General features: G+C 42.5%; 1 protein-coding gene across 4 annotated transcripts in view; it reads right to left on the bottom strand.

The window, feature by feature from the left end:
• Positions 1-18,253, bottom strand: part of GABPA (GA binding protein transcription factor subunit alpha) — a 30,395-nt gene that overhangs the window by 11,871 nt on the left and 271 nt on the right. The window contains exons 1-5 of one of the 4 annotated variants that reach the window (XM_070406996.1): positions 17,904-18,082; positions 11,460-11,562; positions 9,411-9,555; positions 7,849-7,933; positions 5,762-6,007 (exon numbers count right to left, since the gene is read on the bottom strand). In XM_070406996.1, the coding sequence (XP_070263097.1) occupies positions 5,762-6,007; positions 7,849-7,933; positions 9,411-9,555; positions 11,460-11,536 (553 nt within the window). In that variant the 5' untranslated portion in view covers positions 11,537-11,562; positions 17,904-18,082. Of the gene's footprint in view, positions 1-5,761; positions 6,008-7,848; positions 7,934-9,410; positions 9,556-11,459; positions 11,563-17,358; positions 17,719-17,903; positions 18,083-18,253 lie in introns of those variants that run through there. The other 3 variants (XM_070406999.1, XM_070406997.1, XM_070406998.1) reach the window with 3 other exon arrangements.

Genomic DNA, 18,253 nt, shown 5'->3' with positions numbered 1-18,253 from the left:
TGAATCCAAGTAATTTCATGTCCTCATCACTTTTTATTGATTAAATTCACAAATGAAAAAATGGCCAACACATATAAATATTTCATTGTTGTATCCCTGGGACCTAACAGCATTCTACCCAGAGAGGTTTAATAAATACTAGCTGAATTAATTTTGGTATAGGTATTGATGCATGGAGTTGATCAATCCAAATGATAGTGGTTATATGCCATCAAGATGCATGCTATTCAATATGAAAATAAGTGATAAAAATAACATTTAGGTACTTATCAAGAGCCAATTTATAGTAAAATGAACATAATCAATATAAGAATACAGGACTAATAACCACAGAATTGATTATTTTGATTTTTCACAAAGAAGTTAAGGAAGGAGGATTCTGAGAAGATAGCAGCAGTTTTAAATTTCTCTGAATTTAAAAAAAAAAAAATCACTAAAAGCAACTAGAGCCCTAACCGGTTTGGCTCAGTGGATAGAGCGTCGGCCTGCAGACTGAAAGGTCCCAGGTTCGATTCCGGCCAAGGGCCCAGTAGGAGGTGTGCAGGAGGCAGCTGATCGATGTTCCTCTCTCATCAATGTTTCTAACTCTCTATCCCTCTCCCTTCCTCTCTGTGAAAAATCAATAAAATATATTTAAAAAATAAATAAATAAAAATAAAAGCAACTAGAGAGCAAAACAAAAAATCCATTAATATTTACAATAAAACCAGGAGATAAGTTATCCCTTGGACCCCAAAATACATGCAAGGTGAAGGCAAAGCAGTAATAGGCACAAGCCCTCCATAGTACCAGCATCTGTGCAGGAGAATGCACAGGGAGAAGCAAAGAGACATCTCACATTATCCATTGTGAGTGCAGGAAAGCCTGAACACCGTCAGGAAGTATTCATTAAAAGCACAACAGGCCAAGGTGAAAGGAGCAACTCAAAGTAGTTTTGCCCAGTCCAACAGCAGTGAATACAAAGGTCTGTGGTAAGGTTTAAGGGACTAGAGCAGTGTAACACCTGTGACTTTTTCAAACTGAGCCAAAATCACTTCTAGAGATTGGCCACAAAGGAGAAACTGGTGGGAGAGGAATTCAAACTGAGTACAAGAAAAAGGAAAGAGCAGGACCAGGTAATAAAAGTGGAGTAAGGAAACAGACAGGAATTGAGAAACAAGTGGCTCTATATTTGAATACTACTTAAAAATAAGAGAGGAGGGGGTGCAGATGGTTAGAAAAACTATGCTAGACCATTCTTCTCTTTAAGAGAGCACCCTAGCTAATTACGCTCAGTGGATAGAGTGTCGGCCCATGGACTGAAGGGTCCCGGGTTTGATTCCAGTCAAGGACATATACCTTGGTTGCAGGCTCAATCCCCAGCTGTGGTTGGGGTGTGCAGAAGGCAACCAATTAATGTGTCTCTCTCACATTGATGTTTCTCTCTCTGTCTCTCCCCCTCCCTCCCACTCTCTCTTAAAAAAAAAAAAAAAATCAATGGAAAAATATACTCGGGTGAGGATTAACAAAAGTCTATGAAAGCTCATTTTAGATAAAAGGAAACAAAAAAGTACCAAGATCTAAAAAGTTAGGAGAAAATAGAAATAGTCTGATTTGTTTTCTGAAATAACTAGAGGCCTTGTGCACAAAATTCGTGGGGCGGCGGTGGGGGTTCCCTCAGCCCAGCCTGTGCCCTTTCACAGTCTGGGAGCCCTCGGGAGATGTCCGACTGTGGAGAGCGGGCCTAAGCTGCAGTCGGACATCCTTAGTGTTACTGCAGAGGCGGGCTGCTGCACTCACTAGCCATCAGCCTGGCTTGTGGCTGAGCGGTGCTCCCCCTGTGGGAGCGCACTGGTCACCAGGGGGCAGCTCCTGCATTGAGCATCTGCCCCCTGGTGGTCAATGCGTATCATAGAGAGCAGTTGTTCTGCCATTTGGTCAATTTGCATACTATCCTTTTATTATATAGGATATCAGTACTTCTGGTTTGACATTACTAATTAGCTATGCTTGCTTCTTTTCTCAAAGACTCCTGTAAATGATAGTAAAGGACTTTTTAAGAGATGAAAACTCATAGGAATATAGCTGAGAAATGTCAGAAATGATTTGGGAGATTTCCACAAATTTTTTGAAGACAATAAGCAGAGTGAAAAGCTAGCAAAGTAGGAAAAGCTATAACCTAAAAGATCTATCAAGGAGAATAACAATTAAGTGAAAGTATTCCTGCCTACAGAACCCCTACTGGCTCAGGTCATGGTGGTTCCAATTGGCAGGAGAGGTTTAAGTGAAACATGTGGAGACTGACTTAAAGTATCTGGTGTGTTTAGTACCTGCAGGGCCTCTCCTTCATTCTCAGGAGCCAACTGAATGGAAGCATCCCCACACACGTGAAAACCAGGGAGAGAGACAAAGCACAGACTGAGAAAACTGATCTCAGTAAAAAAAAAGTCTAGCCAAAACCGGTTTGGCTCAGTGGATAGAGCGTCGGCCTGCGGACTGACAGGTCCCGGGTTCGATTCTGGTCAAGGGCATGTACCTGGGTTGCGGGCACATCCCCCGTGGGAGATGTGCAGGAGGCAGCTGATCGATGTTTCTCTCCCATCGATGTTTCTAACTATCTATCTCTCTCCCTTCCTCTCTGTAAAAAATCAATAAAATATATTAAAAAAAAAAAAAAAAAAAGTCTAAAAACTGAGGAGTGAGTCCTAGCCGGTTTGGCTCAGTGGCTAGAGTGTCAGCCTGCGGACTGAAGGGTCCTGGGTTCGATTCTGGTCAATGGCATATGCCCAGGTTGCAGGCCCGATACCCAGTAGAGAGCATGTAGGAGGCAGCAGATGGATGATTCTCTCTCATCGTTATTTCTCTCTCTCTCCCTTCCTCTCTGAAATCAATAAAAATCTATCCTATATAATAAAAGCATAGTATGCAAATTGTCCCCTCAACAGGCGTTCTTCCAGGAGTTTGACCAGGGGGTGGGAGGAAGGGCAGGGCCAGTTGGGGAAAGGGAGGGAGGCCCCAGCCAGCACCCAGCAGCTGCTAGGGACCCTACCAGAGCACAAATTGCATGCACTGGGCCTTTAGTTTTAAATAAAATAAAATCTAAAAAAACTGAGGAGTGATACCCTCTCTACCTCCCCACCTTCCATGTCCCTTTCCACTTCCAGAATGCAGCACTCACATCCACATTAACCCTAATTCCTCATGTCAACCTTCTATTCCTGAGAGATTTTTGGCCAATTCTTCAGAGAAGTTTAAAAGACCCAAGAAACAAATCTATACATAATAACACTTGACAATCTTTTTTTTTTTTAAAATCCTCACCTAATATGCTTTTACTGATTTTTAGAGAAAGGAAGGAAGGAAAAGAAGGAGGGAGGTAGAAAGAATGAGAGAGAGAGAGAGAGAGAGAGAGAGGAACATCAATGTAAGTGAGAAACATCAATCAGGTGCCTCACACACACACTCCAACTGGGGTTTTATAATGCTACAAAACAATTTCTTATCCACTACCTCCCCTCACTACTCATGCACACTCCCACTTTCCAGTTTTCCACATACTTTCCCTGTCAGGAATGTCCTTCTCTATCCAATAATTTCTTTGTCTAGAATAAATCCCACTATGACCTGTTTGAGATGCTAATAGCATGTAACAGTTTAAAAACACATTATCATTATGGAAATTGCCTCTTTTCATCTACCTTCTCTCACTGCAACTACACTGTTTATACCCTAAGGGTATACTTTTTTTTTTACATACAATCATGTGCTGCATAATGATGCTTCAGTCAACAATGGACCACATTTATGACAGTGTACCATAAGATTATAACAGTACCTGAAAAATTCCTATCACCTAGTGACGCTCTAATGATTCTAACATTGTGTGGTACAAAAGTTGCAAAAGCCAACAGCCATGGTTGAGATGGCAAACGCCTTAACCTGGGTGTGGAAGAGGAGGGCACCGCGGAGCTCCTAGAGGTGGTTTCCAAGAAACTGACTAATGGGAAGTTGTTGGATCTGGCACAGGAACGCATAGCTAAAGAAGCAGCAAGAGAAAAGGAAACTGCAGAAGAAAAAGAAACCCCGAAAAAACTGACAGTGAAGGGTTTAGAAGCTTTTGCAGACTTCGAAAAGCTCCTTAAAAACTTTGAAAACATGAACCTCAACACTGAAAGGTTTCCATTAACAGAGAGGAACGTTCATTATGTTTACAAATAAACCTATGATAAAAATTTTTTTAAAAAGCAAACCACGACAGATATATTTCTAAAAAGAGTGACACCTCCTCAATACACGCCGCAGGCAGGTCCTTCGGAGGTACTCCAGAAGAAGGCATTGCTCTTATGGGAGATGACAGCACCGTGGAAGGTATTTACTGCCCCTGAAGACCTCCCAGTAGAACGGACGAAATGTAGAGGTAGAAGACAGTGATTATGATGATTCTGACTGTGCAGGCCTCGGGTAATGCATGCGTTTGTCTTAGTTCTTAACAAAAGTTTAAAAAGTTAAAATAAAAAATTTAAAAAGCTTATAGAAGGATCTAAAGAAAATATTTTTGTACAGCTGTAAAATGTGTTCTTTAAGCTACGTGCTATTACAAAAGAGCTGAAAAGTTTTAAAAAATTAAAAGTAATAAAGATACAGGAAGCTAAGATTAATTTATTGGTGAAATAAGCTTTTCTGGTGAATTATGTGTAAAGAGATTACAACGTCTATAATAGTGTATAGTAACTCCCTAGGCCTTCACAGTCACTCACCACTTATTCACTGACTCACAACGAGCAACTTGCAGTCCTGCAAACTCCACTCGTGTGTGTCATTTCTATCTTCTGTACCATATTTTCACTGTACCTTTACTATGCTTAGATACACAAATACTTGCCATTATGTTACAATTGCAACCGCTGTTCAGTACACTAACATGATATATTATGGGTCTACAGCCTAGGAGCAACAGAGTATCCCAGACAGTCTAAGTGTGTGTTAGGCTATAGCCCAGTGATGGCGAACCTATGACACCCGTGTCAGAGGTGACACGCAAACTCATTTTTTTGGTTGATTTTTCTTTGTTAAATGGCATTTAAATATATAAAATAAATATCAAAAATATAAATCTTTGTTTTACTATGGTTGCAAATATCAAAAAATTTCTGTATGTGACAAGGCACCAGAGTTAAGTTAGGGTTTTTCTTTTTTTTTTTTTTTTTTTTTTTTAAATATATTTTATTGATTTTTTGCAGAGAGGAAGGGAGAGAGATAGAGAGTTAGAAACATCGATGAGAGAGAAACATCGACCAGCTGCCTCCTGCACATCTCCTACTGGGGACGTGCCTGCAACCCAGGTACATGCCCTTGACCGGAATCGAACCTGGGACCTTTCAGTCCGCAGGCCGACGCTCTATCCACTGAGCCAAACCGGTTTCGGCAAGGGTTTTTCAAAATGCTGACACACCAAGCTCAAAAGGTTCGCCGTCACTGCTATAGCCTGTATGTTTGTACATGTGCGCTCTGTGTTTGCACAATGACAAAATTGCCTAATGATGCATTTCTAAGAATGTACCCCCATTGTTAAGTGAAGCCGGATTGTACTTCTTTGTATTCTTAGCACCCAGGACAGTATTTGTCCATCATGTGTTATGGTCCAAAAAAAGGAGAAATACAGAAAATCAATATTCTCCCTAAAAATTCTACATTTAAAACAAATTATAGCTTACCCTAGTATCTTCTATGTCAAGCTTAATTCTCATTATTCAACCTAACACGTAATTATGTATTTTCTTACCATACGGTATCCCAAGGCGTTCTTGCTCTTTCCTATAACCTTCTAGAGCGGCAGCCCATCTGGTCACTTGTTCCGAGGTTTCATCTGAAATGGTTGTAATGTGTTTTGTGCCATCAAGAGTTATCACTTGAGCTTCTTCAACAAGATGTGCTTCTGCTTCAGCATGATGAGCATCTGGATCAATGACTACTTCAACTGTTTCCGCAGGTTTAACAATTTCAAGGATGTTGAGCTTTGGTTCAATTCCTTTAACAATGAATTAAAAAAATATCCAGATGAAAACTTGAAATTCACTAAGAAAATTTAGTTGAGTTATATGTTCTAAAATGGTAGAGCAAAACTCCATTTTAAATGTTTAGCAATCTGTCTAGAGAATTTAAGAGTCCTATTAAATGATAAAAATAACAATTCAATAGAACTTTGATATTCTATATATATAAAAGGCTAATATGCAAAGTGTCCCCTCGGGAGCTCAACCAGGAGAACAGGAGTTCGATCGCACACTATGATGTGCGCTGACCACAGGGAGGTGGCGCGGAACATGGCGTATGACCAGCAGTGGTGACAGGGCGCTGAGGGAGCAAGGGAAGGAGGAGGCGGGGAGGCAGGGGAAACCGCGCAGTGGTGGCACACGGGCTGCGAGAGAAGGAGGGAAGGAGGAGACAGGGAGGTGGGGAACCTGATTGGCCCTGATCGCTGGCCAGGCCTAGGGGCCCTACCCATGCATGAACCAGGCCTCTACTCCTAAAGTGCTTAATATGTTAAGTGTCTGGTCGTCTGTTCAACCAATCAAAGCATAATATGCTGATAATATGCTAAGGCCGCTCAACCACTCGTTATGACATGCACTGACCACCAGGGGGCAGAGAATCGACTGGTTGACCAGTCGCTATGACATGCACTGACCAGCAGGGAGCAGACGCTCCGACCAGTAGGTTAGCTTGCTGATGGGGTCCGGCCAATTGGGACTGAGCAATATGGGCCAGACATGCCCTGGAGCCCTCCCGTGTCCCTCCCCAGTCCCGATTGTGCACCAGTGGGGTCCCTTGGCCTGGCCTGCGCCCTCTCACAATCGGGACCCTTCAAGGGATGTAGGAAAGCTGGTTTCTGTCTGATCCCACAGGCCAAGCTGAGAGACCCCACCAGTGCACAAATTCATGCACCGGGCCTCTAATATTATGTAACAGTGTTGTGTCAATTCATATTTCCTGATTTTGAGCATTGTACTGTGGTCATGTAAAAGAATTCCTTATTTTTAGAAAACACATATATTTAGGAATAGAAGGGAAACATGTCTGCAACTTATTAGTAAATAGGTTAAAAAAAAAAATGTGGGGGTGAGGAAGAGAATAAAGCAACTTCCTTTGCAAAATTTCTCTTTTTGTGCTAAACTACAGAGTCTAGATCGCCTTGCAGCAAGGGTACCTAATGTGACTTAGGCTCTAGAACAGGGGTGGGCAAACTTTTTGACTCGAGGGCCACAATGGGTTCTTAAACTGGACCGGAGGGCCGGAACAAAAGCATGGATGGAGTGTTTGTGTGAACTAATATAAATTCAAAGTAAACATCATTACATAAAAGGGTACGGTCTTTTATTTCAATAGTTTTATTCATTTCAAACGGGCCGGATCCGGCCCGCGGGCCGTAGTTTGCCCACTGGCATGAGACTTCTATTGAGAAATGCATTAAGAGGGGATAAGCAGGCACATGGGATCCATTTTCTGGCTCCAGTGGAGCACTGAAAAGGAAGCATGGTTCTAGCTTATGGCAGGCAGGGCAATTGTCAGTCCTGCACTGCACTGTGGCTGAGTCATCTTAGAAAGCCAACTAGAACCTGTTCTTCCAGCCCTCTCTGTGATCCTGTTATTTACTACCCTACCTTGCTGATTAAACCAGGTAAAATGTGTGATACTATCTGTTTAACCTTGACAGATAAAATAATTAATTCAAAAGCCTTAATATTTGGTTATAATATCACATTAAGTAATTTAGACAACCATCTAAAACACCCAAAACTTATGAAATTGAGTTCTCATATTAGAAAAACATGAGTGCATTTTTAAATAACTACACAAAAATTAACTTACCTTGGTAAGACATTACCTGTACACTAAGTTGTACAGTTCCATCTGTCTTTACTCCTTGGTCAAATAAACTTCGTTCTGGATCCAGCTAAATATGGGTAAAAGGAGTAAGATTATTCTCACATAATCATCTGGTTTAATAAAAGTGGATATATCAAGCTATACTAAAGTATACTAATTAAATTATAAGAACACATTTAATTATTCAAGTTGTAATATCATGTAATTCTTTGCCAAAATTTAAAATATTTTAACCACTGTGTTAGTAATTAAGGACAACATAAAGAACAGAATTTATTTTAAATTACAGTTTTCTCTAGCTCTAGAGTCTAGTTTAGGATTTTAAATAATGCCCAAAAGCAGCTGTTTATTCCGTAAAAGTATTTAAAGTAGAAAACAATGCAATTTATGTTATTAAAAAGCAAAAATATTTAATTAGTGGGGACAATTTAAATAAATTTATTTATATAACTAGAGGCCTGGTGCAGGAAATTCATGCACGGGGGAGGGGGGATTTAGTCCCTCAGCCCAGCCTGCGTCCTCTCACAATCCGGCACCCCTCAGGGGATATCAGGCCAAAACCGGCAGTCAGACATCCCTCTTGCAATCCAAGAAGCTGCATGCACCAGTGACCATACTTTTCATACAGGTGAAAGGCATCTTGCTGTTGTATGGGCAATTACATTTTTTTTTTGCCCTGATTATAAAAAGCAGTACATAACATGATCCTCCTGAGGCAGTAGTACCATTTTCCCCATCTTATGGGTGGAAAAACTGAAGCAGAGAGAAGTTAAGTAATTGGCTTTGTCACACAGTTATAAGTGTCAGAACCAGGGCTGACCACAAAATGTGCAAGCCAGAGTCCATGTATGTCATCGCTGCATCATCCTGCTTTTTCAGTGTTAGAGTAGCCTTGCCAGGTTTTAATTTTTAAATCTAAGAGACTATTCACAATATATAGGGTAGGGTCCCTAGGCCTGGCCAGAGATCAAGGCCATCTGTGGGGCAATTGGGGGCCCTGCTGACACCCGCCTTGGCTGGCGGCCTGGCGCCACCCACTGGCCGGCCCGCCCCCAATCGGATCGCTGCTACTGGTCGCCTCCCTCTGGGGCAGAGGGGGGAGGGGGGTGCAGACTCTTATCGCAGGAGCTGCTCCCAGTTGGGGGCAGCTCCTGAGTTGAGCGTCTGCCCCCTGGCAGTCAGTGCATGTCATAGCAACTGGTCATTCCTGCCGGCTGTTCTGCCGTTTGGTCGATTTGCTTATTAGGGTTTTACTATATAGGATACTTGCTGTTATCTCTCTTGTAACCAATTATACACATTTAAGGTCAGGGTTAATGCTAAATCTCTGATCACAAAATTATTAAGGGACTTATGACTTTACTATCTGACCTAGATATGAATATCTTTACTCATAATTCTATATCCTTTAAGTATGAGTGCTTTTTTCCTTCATATCACCTTATAGTGAATGCATTTCACACAATGACAAATTGATGACAAAAAGTAATTCTGATTTTCAGATATGCACTTAAATGCTAAGATATAAATTTAATAAAGATTACCTGAATTTCTTGTAGACAAATTTCATAAGCATCCAAAGAACACTGTAGTCTTGGTTCTAGTAGTTTCTTTAAATTGCCTATTGGCTCATTGATGTCTATGGCCTGGCTTACACATTCACCTTGGGTGTAGGGCTGTTCTACAATGCTAAATGTTAAAGAATTTAATGGTTAAAAATTACATTTTTACCCTGAAAATTAAAGTAACAATACGCTCAAACCAAAACTGAATATCAAAACACATTTCTGGTCTTTGAAACTCATGTCTGCATAGACACCATTCATAGTGGTAGACTTATCACCAACTAGTGCTGCCAAAAGACTAAGTCCGAAGTGATATAGTGCTTCTTAAATTAGGTTATGCAGTGGCAGCTCCCCGTCTTGGTGAGCATACTCTCTCTCAGGCCATTTGCCACATCATGAGCAGCCCTACAGAGAAGCCTATGCGGTCAGGAAGTGAACAGTCATATCACCAATCTCATGAGTGATCCTGTAAACAGATATGCTAGCCCCAGTCAATTATTCAGATGACTATAGCCAGACTGACAGCTTAACTGCAAACACATGGAATACCCTGAAGCCAGAACTAAGTTCTGGAGTAATTTGTTGAGTAAAAGAGACATGTAGTCTCTACTGTTTCTTCTGTTAGAGAAAATAGCATAGTGAAACATGTTGAAATTCTCTATCAAAAAAATTAAGGCCCCTTGGGCAGTCATGACCTTTTCTGTCAGGAAAATGTTCCTGTGCCAGGGTATGGTGGCAAAGGATATGACCGAGGACAGCTAACGTGGAGTTTTCCTAAGAGCTAGAGCCAGACCTCTCCTCTGAGAAGAGGAGGTGGTATGAGTGACCACAGCCAGCTGGCAGAAAATATGGAGAGTTGCTAAACAACTAGTATAAATCTCAATTATGCCAGATGAATAAGTTCTAAAGATCTGTGTAGAACATGGTTCTTATAGTTAAATACACAGTATTGTACATTGAAAAATTTGTTGAGGGTAGATCTCATGTTAAGCGTTCTTACCACAATAAAACAAATTTTTTTAAAAACTAAAGTCTAAAATCTTAGCTGTACTCTAAACACTCAACATCCTATTCACTCTAGTAATTTGGTCTATTCTCACTGCAGTTATTCTAAACTTTTACTATGAAGAAGTTCTCTACTACTCTTTAGTCCTTTTTACTTTCAGTGTATTATCTCATCTCCTGCTTTACAGAATAAAGCAGGACCATTAGCCCTAACTCTAGCCTTCTTCTTAACTCCCAAATCTCTATTTTTACCCATATTCTCCCTTTGGATTCTGAGGTTACAACCACTGTCCTTCTTCCTTAATGGAGTAATATTCTATTACTATCCCAAGAACTAACACCCTTCACTACTCTATATGCTTAGTACTGTGCACATAAGTACTCATAAACCTGTATACCTTCTCAAACACAATGTGGCCTCTACAAGGGCAGGTTATTGTCTCTTATATACTCCTGACAGTTCACAGTAGTTACGTTTAGATATTTGTTACATTAGTTCAGATTGAGAATTAAACTCTATAGGAAATCAAATTAACCAGCACAGATGAAAGAAAAAATAATCAAACAGTGCCCTGAGGGATAAAAACCATCACAATCAACTGCTTGATTACTAGCTATGCATATTACTATCTTTTTAAAAAATATATATTTTTATTGATTTTTGAAGAGGGAGAGATAGAAACATCAATGATGAGAGAGAATCATTGATCGGCTACCTCCGGCACGCCCCCTACTGGGATTAAGCCCACAACCCAGGCATGTGCCCTTGACCCGAAACAAACCCAGGACCCTTCAGTCCGTAGGCCATGCTCTATCCACTGAGCCAAACCGGCTAGTGCATATTATTATCTTTTAAAACTATCTTTCCCTCCCAGCTACAAATTCTTTAAGTCAGAGTAAAAAGTAATACATTATCCCCCAAAATGCTAATGTCAGTTGAAAAAAAAAAGGCCCCCAAAAAACTCTGGCTTGATTCCTAATTTTAATGTATGTGGATAATATATAAATTCAGATAATACCAACCTTTCTTCTGTGCATTCTGTTTTCTCTGTTCCATCAATTTCAATTTCTATCAGCTCCTCTGCTTCTCTTTTTGTCATGGTTGAAGTACTTCAAAAGCTCAACCCTGTAAGAGTTAAATTTTAAGACATTTAAAAATTATCTGCACAAAAGTAATGCTACACAAGAAGTAGAGACCCAATTCAAATAAAGGCAGAGAGTAAGTAGAACAAAAGGAAGTAATCTTCACACATAAAAGAAAATCCACATGATACTGATAAACTAGTTTTGGTTTACATGGTGTTTATTAGCCTGACATGAATTCTTCATCGTTCTATTGAATTTATTGGGATTTGTTCAGCCCAATCTCAGTCAATAAATTAACTCAAGTTACTTCAGAATCAAATGAAAGGTATGTCAACTATATTATAACAACGTCAGTCTCAATAACAGATTCAAACCTGCAGCTTAAAAATCAACACAGAGCCCTGACCAGTTTGGCTCAGTGGATAGAGCGTTGGCCTGCGGCCTGAAGGGTCCCGGGTTCAATTCCAGTCAAGGGCATGTACCTTGGTTGCAGGCACATTCCCAGTAGGGGGTGTGCAGGAGGCAGCCATTCGATGTTTCTAACTCTCTATCCCTCTCCCTTCCTTTCTGTAAAAAAATCAATAAAATATGTATTTTTTAAAAAGATTAAAAAAAGATCAACATAGAGATGAACCACTATTGTTTACCTAAAAGCTGTACTGTATTAGCAGGATGAAGAATGTACTTTATTAGCATTGTATTGATAGAGTGATATAAAATTAAAGTTAATCCTAGCTATGATTTGTTACAAATTACATATCTTGTAAGTGCCAGTATAATATTCTAAAACAGCAAAATCAAGTAACAAAATAGTTACCAATATGTATATTGTTGTATTATATTGAACTACTACATTACTGTAGGACTAGAAAAGTCTTCTTTTCCACTTCAGAAAGGGCTATACCTCTCCTCAGGCCTATAATTAGCTGGCACTCAAATCCAGAATGCCTGGTATAAAAATGGTCTGATTTTCCCCACATTATTAAGGTTGCTCCCACATCCTCTTATATGAAGACCAGTAAGAGGCTGAGGTTCTCCAGCAGAATAAATACATATAATGCACCTCTAGCAGACTGCCTAGGCCAGTGATGGTGAACCTTTTGAAAAATGGTGACGTGCCAGGATTTTGAAAAACCCTAACTTAACTCTGGTGTCGTGTCACATATAGAAATTTTTTGATATTTGCAACCATAATAAAACAAAGACTTATATTTTTGGTATTTATTTTATATATTTAAATGCCATTTAACAAAGAAAAATCAACCAAAAAAATGAGTTCGCGTGGCACCTCTGACACGCGTGTCATAGGTTCGCCATTGCTGGCCTAGGCCCTGGCCAACTTTTGCTTTCTTTTGTTCTGACCCTAGCTTAGTAGAACTTCCCTTTCCCTAATAAAGTCTATTCCTTAACACACTATTTGTAAAATTATGTTATTTATCTTGCGCACTAGATCAAAACACATGGTGACCCTGTAGGACAATATAACCTCCACCTGGTTTGAAGGGATATTAGTATGTTTACAGATGTATACAAAATACTTTGAACAGTACTTCACTCTTAGTAGGCACTCTATTAGATGAAATGTTTTAAAAACTATCATCCTATATAATAAATGCCTAATATGCTAAGTGTCCAGTCGACAGGTCGCTATGATATGCTAATGATATGCTAAGGCCGTTCAACTGCTCACTGATGTGCACTGACCACCAGGGGGCAGTCAACTGGTCGACTAGTTGCTATGACATGCACTGACCACCAGGGGGCAGACACTCCAATCAGTAGGTTAGCTTGCTGTTGCAGTCCAGCAGATTAGACTGAGCGAGTTGGGCCCATCACGCCCTGGAGCCCTCCTGCAGTCCATCACCGGCTGGCCAACCTCCTGTGTCTCTCCCTGGCCCCAATCCTGCACTGGTGGGGTCCCGTGGCCTGGCCTCCACCTCTCACAATCCGGGACCCCTGGGGGGATGTCAGAGAGCTGGTTTCGGCCCAATCCCGCAGGCCAGGCCGAGGGACCACACTGGTGCACGAATTCATGCACTGGGCCTCTAGTACCCCATATAAAATTGACTCCAGATCCCCTAAAGCAGCGGTTCTCAATCTGTGGGTCACAACCCCTTTGGGGATCGAATGACCCTTTCATAGGGGTCGCCTAAGACCATCAGAAAACACATATATAATTTCACATTGTTTTTGTGATTAATCACTATGCTGTAATTATGTTCAATTTGTAACAATGAAATTGGGGGTCACCACAACATGAGGAACTGTATTAAAGGGTCGCAGCATTAGGAAGGTTGAGAACCACTGCCCTAAAGTCTTAAATGTGAAAGATACAACTATAAAGCTAATAGAAGAAAATAGTGGGGATTTTATGGTTTAAGAATAAAAAATAATTTGTTAACATTCCAAAAATTAAACCATAAGAAAAAAACTAATGTATTTGATTATATAAAAATTAAGATTTATGTTCAATAGACAGGATAACGACTAAGATACTTTCGATATCCAAAAGAGACAAGGGAATAACTGGAATAGACAGCAAATTCCTGCAAATTGGTAACAATCCCCCAAAGTCAGGACAAATTAGAAAAGCAGGTCAAGTATAGGAAAAGGAAAGTAACAGAGAAAACCAAAATGGTTAAGGATATAAAGAAATGTTCAAACTCAAATCATTCAAAAATGCAACTTAAAACAAAAACTTTATACCTTGAGTGTGTGTGTGAAAAATGTAGTGTTGAATACTGAAAAGGATAAGCAGGGATGTGGAGCCATAAGAATCCTCTGCTTCTGTAAAGTACAGACAGGTCCAGCTATTCTGGAGAAAGATCTAGATTCTAGCAGCACTTGCTCAAATCAAGTATGCTAATACCTGTGACCCAGCACGTGCCCTTAGATAAGCATTCCAGAGATATTGATTGATAAGGACGTTCAGAGTAGCTCTGTTGGGGACAGCTGGAAGCTGGAGCCAATAAAAGTACCCATGGTGCCTTAGCTAGTTTGGCTCCGTGGATAGAGCTACGGACTGAAGGGTCCAGGGTTCTATTCTGGTCAAGGGCACATGCCTGGGTTGTGGGCTCGGTCCCCAGTGTGGGGCATGCAAGAGGCAACCAATCGGTGATTCTCTCTCATCATTGATGTTTCTGTCTCTGTCTCTGTCTCTCTCTTTCTCTCCCTTCCTCTCTGAAATCAATAAACATATATTAAAAAAAAATAAACCAGTATCCATGGTAAGAAAGTACTGAGATATAAGAAAATGTGAAAGAAGCAGACACCATGAAACTTTAGTAGCAGTTAAAAACAAGGAAATAATGTACACACACAGAATCAGAGTGGGCCATCTCCCTAGGGAGCCCCTGCTTGCTTGCCTTTCCCCTCCCCCTCTTGGCCCCGGGCAGGTTACCATTAACTTCCTCATTCCCAAGCTCCTGGGGCCCTTCCTTTACTAAGTGGTTCTCAACCTTCCTAATGTCGAGACCCTTAATACAGTTTCTCATGTTGTGACCCAACCATAAAATTATTTTCGTTGCTACTTCATAACTGTAATTTTGCTACTGTTATGAATCATAATGTAAATATCTGATATGCAGGATGTATTTTCATTGTTCGCGACCCACAGGTTGAGAACCGCTGCAAGTTTACTTCTATAACTTGTTTCCTAAGCCCATTACTTCTAGGAATTACTTTTCTATCTCTGTAATATACCCAATAAATGTTCTCTTACCAAAAAAAGAAAAAAATATATATAAAGTGTTGTGTACTGAAATAGTGAGAAATAGTAAGGTTGATAGCAGAACAGAACTTTTAAAAGATATTTTTGTTTTATTTTCAGGGCCTATAAAGAGGTCCACTCCTCTCTCCATAACCAATTTTATTTTTTAAAAGGTTAGGAAACAATGGAATTTTCCCAGAACTTTGGGAAAAATAAAAAAGTATATGAAAAAGTAAGCAGAGGCCAAGAAATGGCCCTAAATTAGGGCTTATCAGCAGGATTACCTGTGTTCCCCATAATATAAGCACTAAAACAGGGACTTGTTAAAAAGAAATTTATCCTGTGATCTTCCAAAAAAGTTAGAGATCAGTCCCTAGAAGGTGCCCCCCCCCCCCCGAAAAAAACACCCATATACTTTAGAAAAAAATACTCAGTCTCTAAATTGATCCTTTTCTCTGTCTCAGGTCTCTAAATTTAGCCTTGAAAGTAAGAGAGATTGGGAAACGGTCCAGATCGCTGATGTCACTACTTGAGTGGGTCTTAGCTTTTTCTGGAATCAGGATTCTTTTACAAAACTTAGTGGAGAAGAGAACATCACTTGGAGCCTTTCCACCTAAGGGCTGCCCTGGTTTCTCCCAGATTAAATCTCACGTGGGGTTCAGAACCCTTCACAAAATGGAAATAAACTAAAAAGTCCAGAAAAGGCTAGTATTCTTTAAAATACAGTTACATTTAATATTCTCCCTTGGAGCTACAGATAAACTTGAGCATTAGCCTAGCTGGTTTGGCTCAGTGGATAGAGCATCGGCCTGCGGACTGAAGGGTCCCGGTTTCAATTCCATCAAGGGCACATGCCAGGTTGCAGGCTTGATCCCCAGTGGGGGGCATTGCAGGAGGCAGCCGATCAAGGATTCTCATCATTGATGTTTCAATCTCTCTCTCCCTCTCCCTTCCTCTCTGAAATCAATAAAAATATATTAAAAAAACAAAACTTGAGAATTAGTCTTCTTCACTGGAAAACATTATTAGTTTGGGACAACTTTTCCCAGTAAGGGCAATACTTATATGTAATATTTACCTATATTTAACATACAACATGTATTAAAAATACACAAAATGTGCATTTAATATATATAAATGTAATCTACGAGTACCTACCTGATTAACTGAACATTTTCTCAAACTAAAAAATACTGTTAGATACCTGAATAAAAAAGTTTTTATTTTTAAAAATAAAGTCAACAGCCCAGTGTGGCTCGGTGTAGCCCATGCAACAGGAGGCCACAGGCGCCATGCCCAGGCAGACACCTGCCAGGGTTTCCGCTCGAACTCCATTGGTGGGACTGGAGGCAAGAGCTTGTCCAAGGATGATGTTTCTCCCTCTCCCCCCCCCCTCCCTTCCCTTCTCCAAAATCAATAAAAAATATATATTTTAAAAATAAAATTAAAAGTTAGGGAAAAAAGTAAAACGTGTATTTGTGTGTGTGTGTTTGCAGAGAGAGGGAAAGCTGACTAATACTCGCTGACTTCCCCCACCAGGTGAAGGCGTTCACTGTATAATTTCATTGTATAATTTTTCAAGTTTCCCGTAGACTTGAAATTTTATAAACAAAACTGGAGAAAAATGAAAGAGGCTTAATTTCGTATTCAGCCCCCACATCCTCTTATGAACAGCCCGATTTAACATCCAGTTCGGTATCTACCCTCCTCCTTCAAGACCCTCTGCCCCTCCGGACTCGCAGTCCTGTCCGCCCTGCGGTCCGGGCGGACCGACCTCAGCCCGCCTCGTCCGAACACAGATCAGGCTGCAACGTCCGGATCAAACCCCGAGGCAGGGGCCGGTCCCGTACAGCGGTTCGGGGGCAGCGGATCCGTTTCTTTTGAAGTTTCGGACCACAGGGCGCTGGCAGCACTAGCGCTGCCCGGCTCCTCGCTCTGCGGGAGGGAGTCCCCCGTCTCTGCTCCTCCCTCGGGCCGGACCGCGGCGGGCTGCCCAGTGACCGACCCTCACCCCCGGCCGTGCACGGCCTTCCCGCCGCCGCCCCGTAAACCGGGGCCCCACCTACAGACGGGCGAGCGGCTCCCTCCAGCCCACACCGCACCACAGAGTTGGCAAACGACACGGACCCAGCATTTCCCCGCGTCTTCCTGCCACTTCCTCCAAGAGGCCCCACGGACAACATGAGCATCAACAAGGGGCTCGGATGCCACGACGGGACAGTTCGAGCAAGACAACGGGACTGGGAGGGAGAGCCCATCGCCGAGGCGGCGAGACTCGGTTTCGCTTCTTCCCGTGAAACCCCGGGAGCCAGGATCACGTTCGGATCGCGGAGACTGCGGACCGCCACGCCGGGCGGCGGAGGAGGCGAGCGAGCGGCGGCGGAGCGGAGCGCGAAGCCGGGGACCGGGACCGCCGGGGCCCCGGGCGCGCGGCTCCCCCGCCCGGCGCCGCGCGCCCCCCGCCCCTCCCTCCGCTCCCCGCACAGCTCCCCGCCCCTCCCCACCCGGCTCCCTCAAGTCTCCACGAACGGAAATGGGAGTCACAGCGCCGGGGACCAGCGGAAACAAAACACAGAGGCGGCCGCGGGGGGGCCGCTCTGGGGGAGCAGGCCCCGGAACGAAGCCGGCCCGCGCGGGCCCGCGCTCCCCTCCTCTCCCGCGGCCGCACTCACCCGCTCCGGAACCAACCGGGTCGCCCCCGCCCGCGCTCCACAGCCGGCGGAGAACAGCGGCGGCGCGCGCTCCACGTGCGGCGTTTCTCCCGGCAAAACCTGCAGCTCCCGCGACTCCAAGTGTGAGGCCCCTGGGCCCTTCCCGCGGAATCGGCGCTGAGAAACTCCAACCCCCCTCCCGCCTCCCAGGCACCCCCGGGCTCGGGACTACAAGTCCCAGCAGGTGGCGCGAAACGAACGCCCCGCGGCAACGGAGGCTCACAAGGCACAAAGGAGCACAACGCCCCCGTTCGCTTTGTGTTACACTGGCACTTTGTCGGGACGTTCAGACACTTCAACAACCCAAGGAG

The sequence above is a fragment of the Myotis yumanensis genome, unplaced genomic scaffold (genome assembly GCF_028538775.1).
Source record: "Myotis yumanensis isolate MYYU_CA2020_CCGP unplaced genomic scaffold, mMyoYum1.0.hap1 SCAF_2, whole genome shotgun sequence".
In the NCBI taxonomy this organism is placed as follows: Eukaryota; Metazoa; Chordata; class Mammalia; order Chiroptera; family Vespertilionidae; genus Myotis; species Myotis yumanensis.
This window is presented reverse-complemented; position numbering and strand designations above follow the sequence as displayed.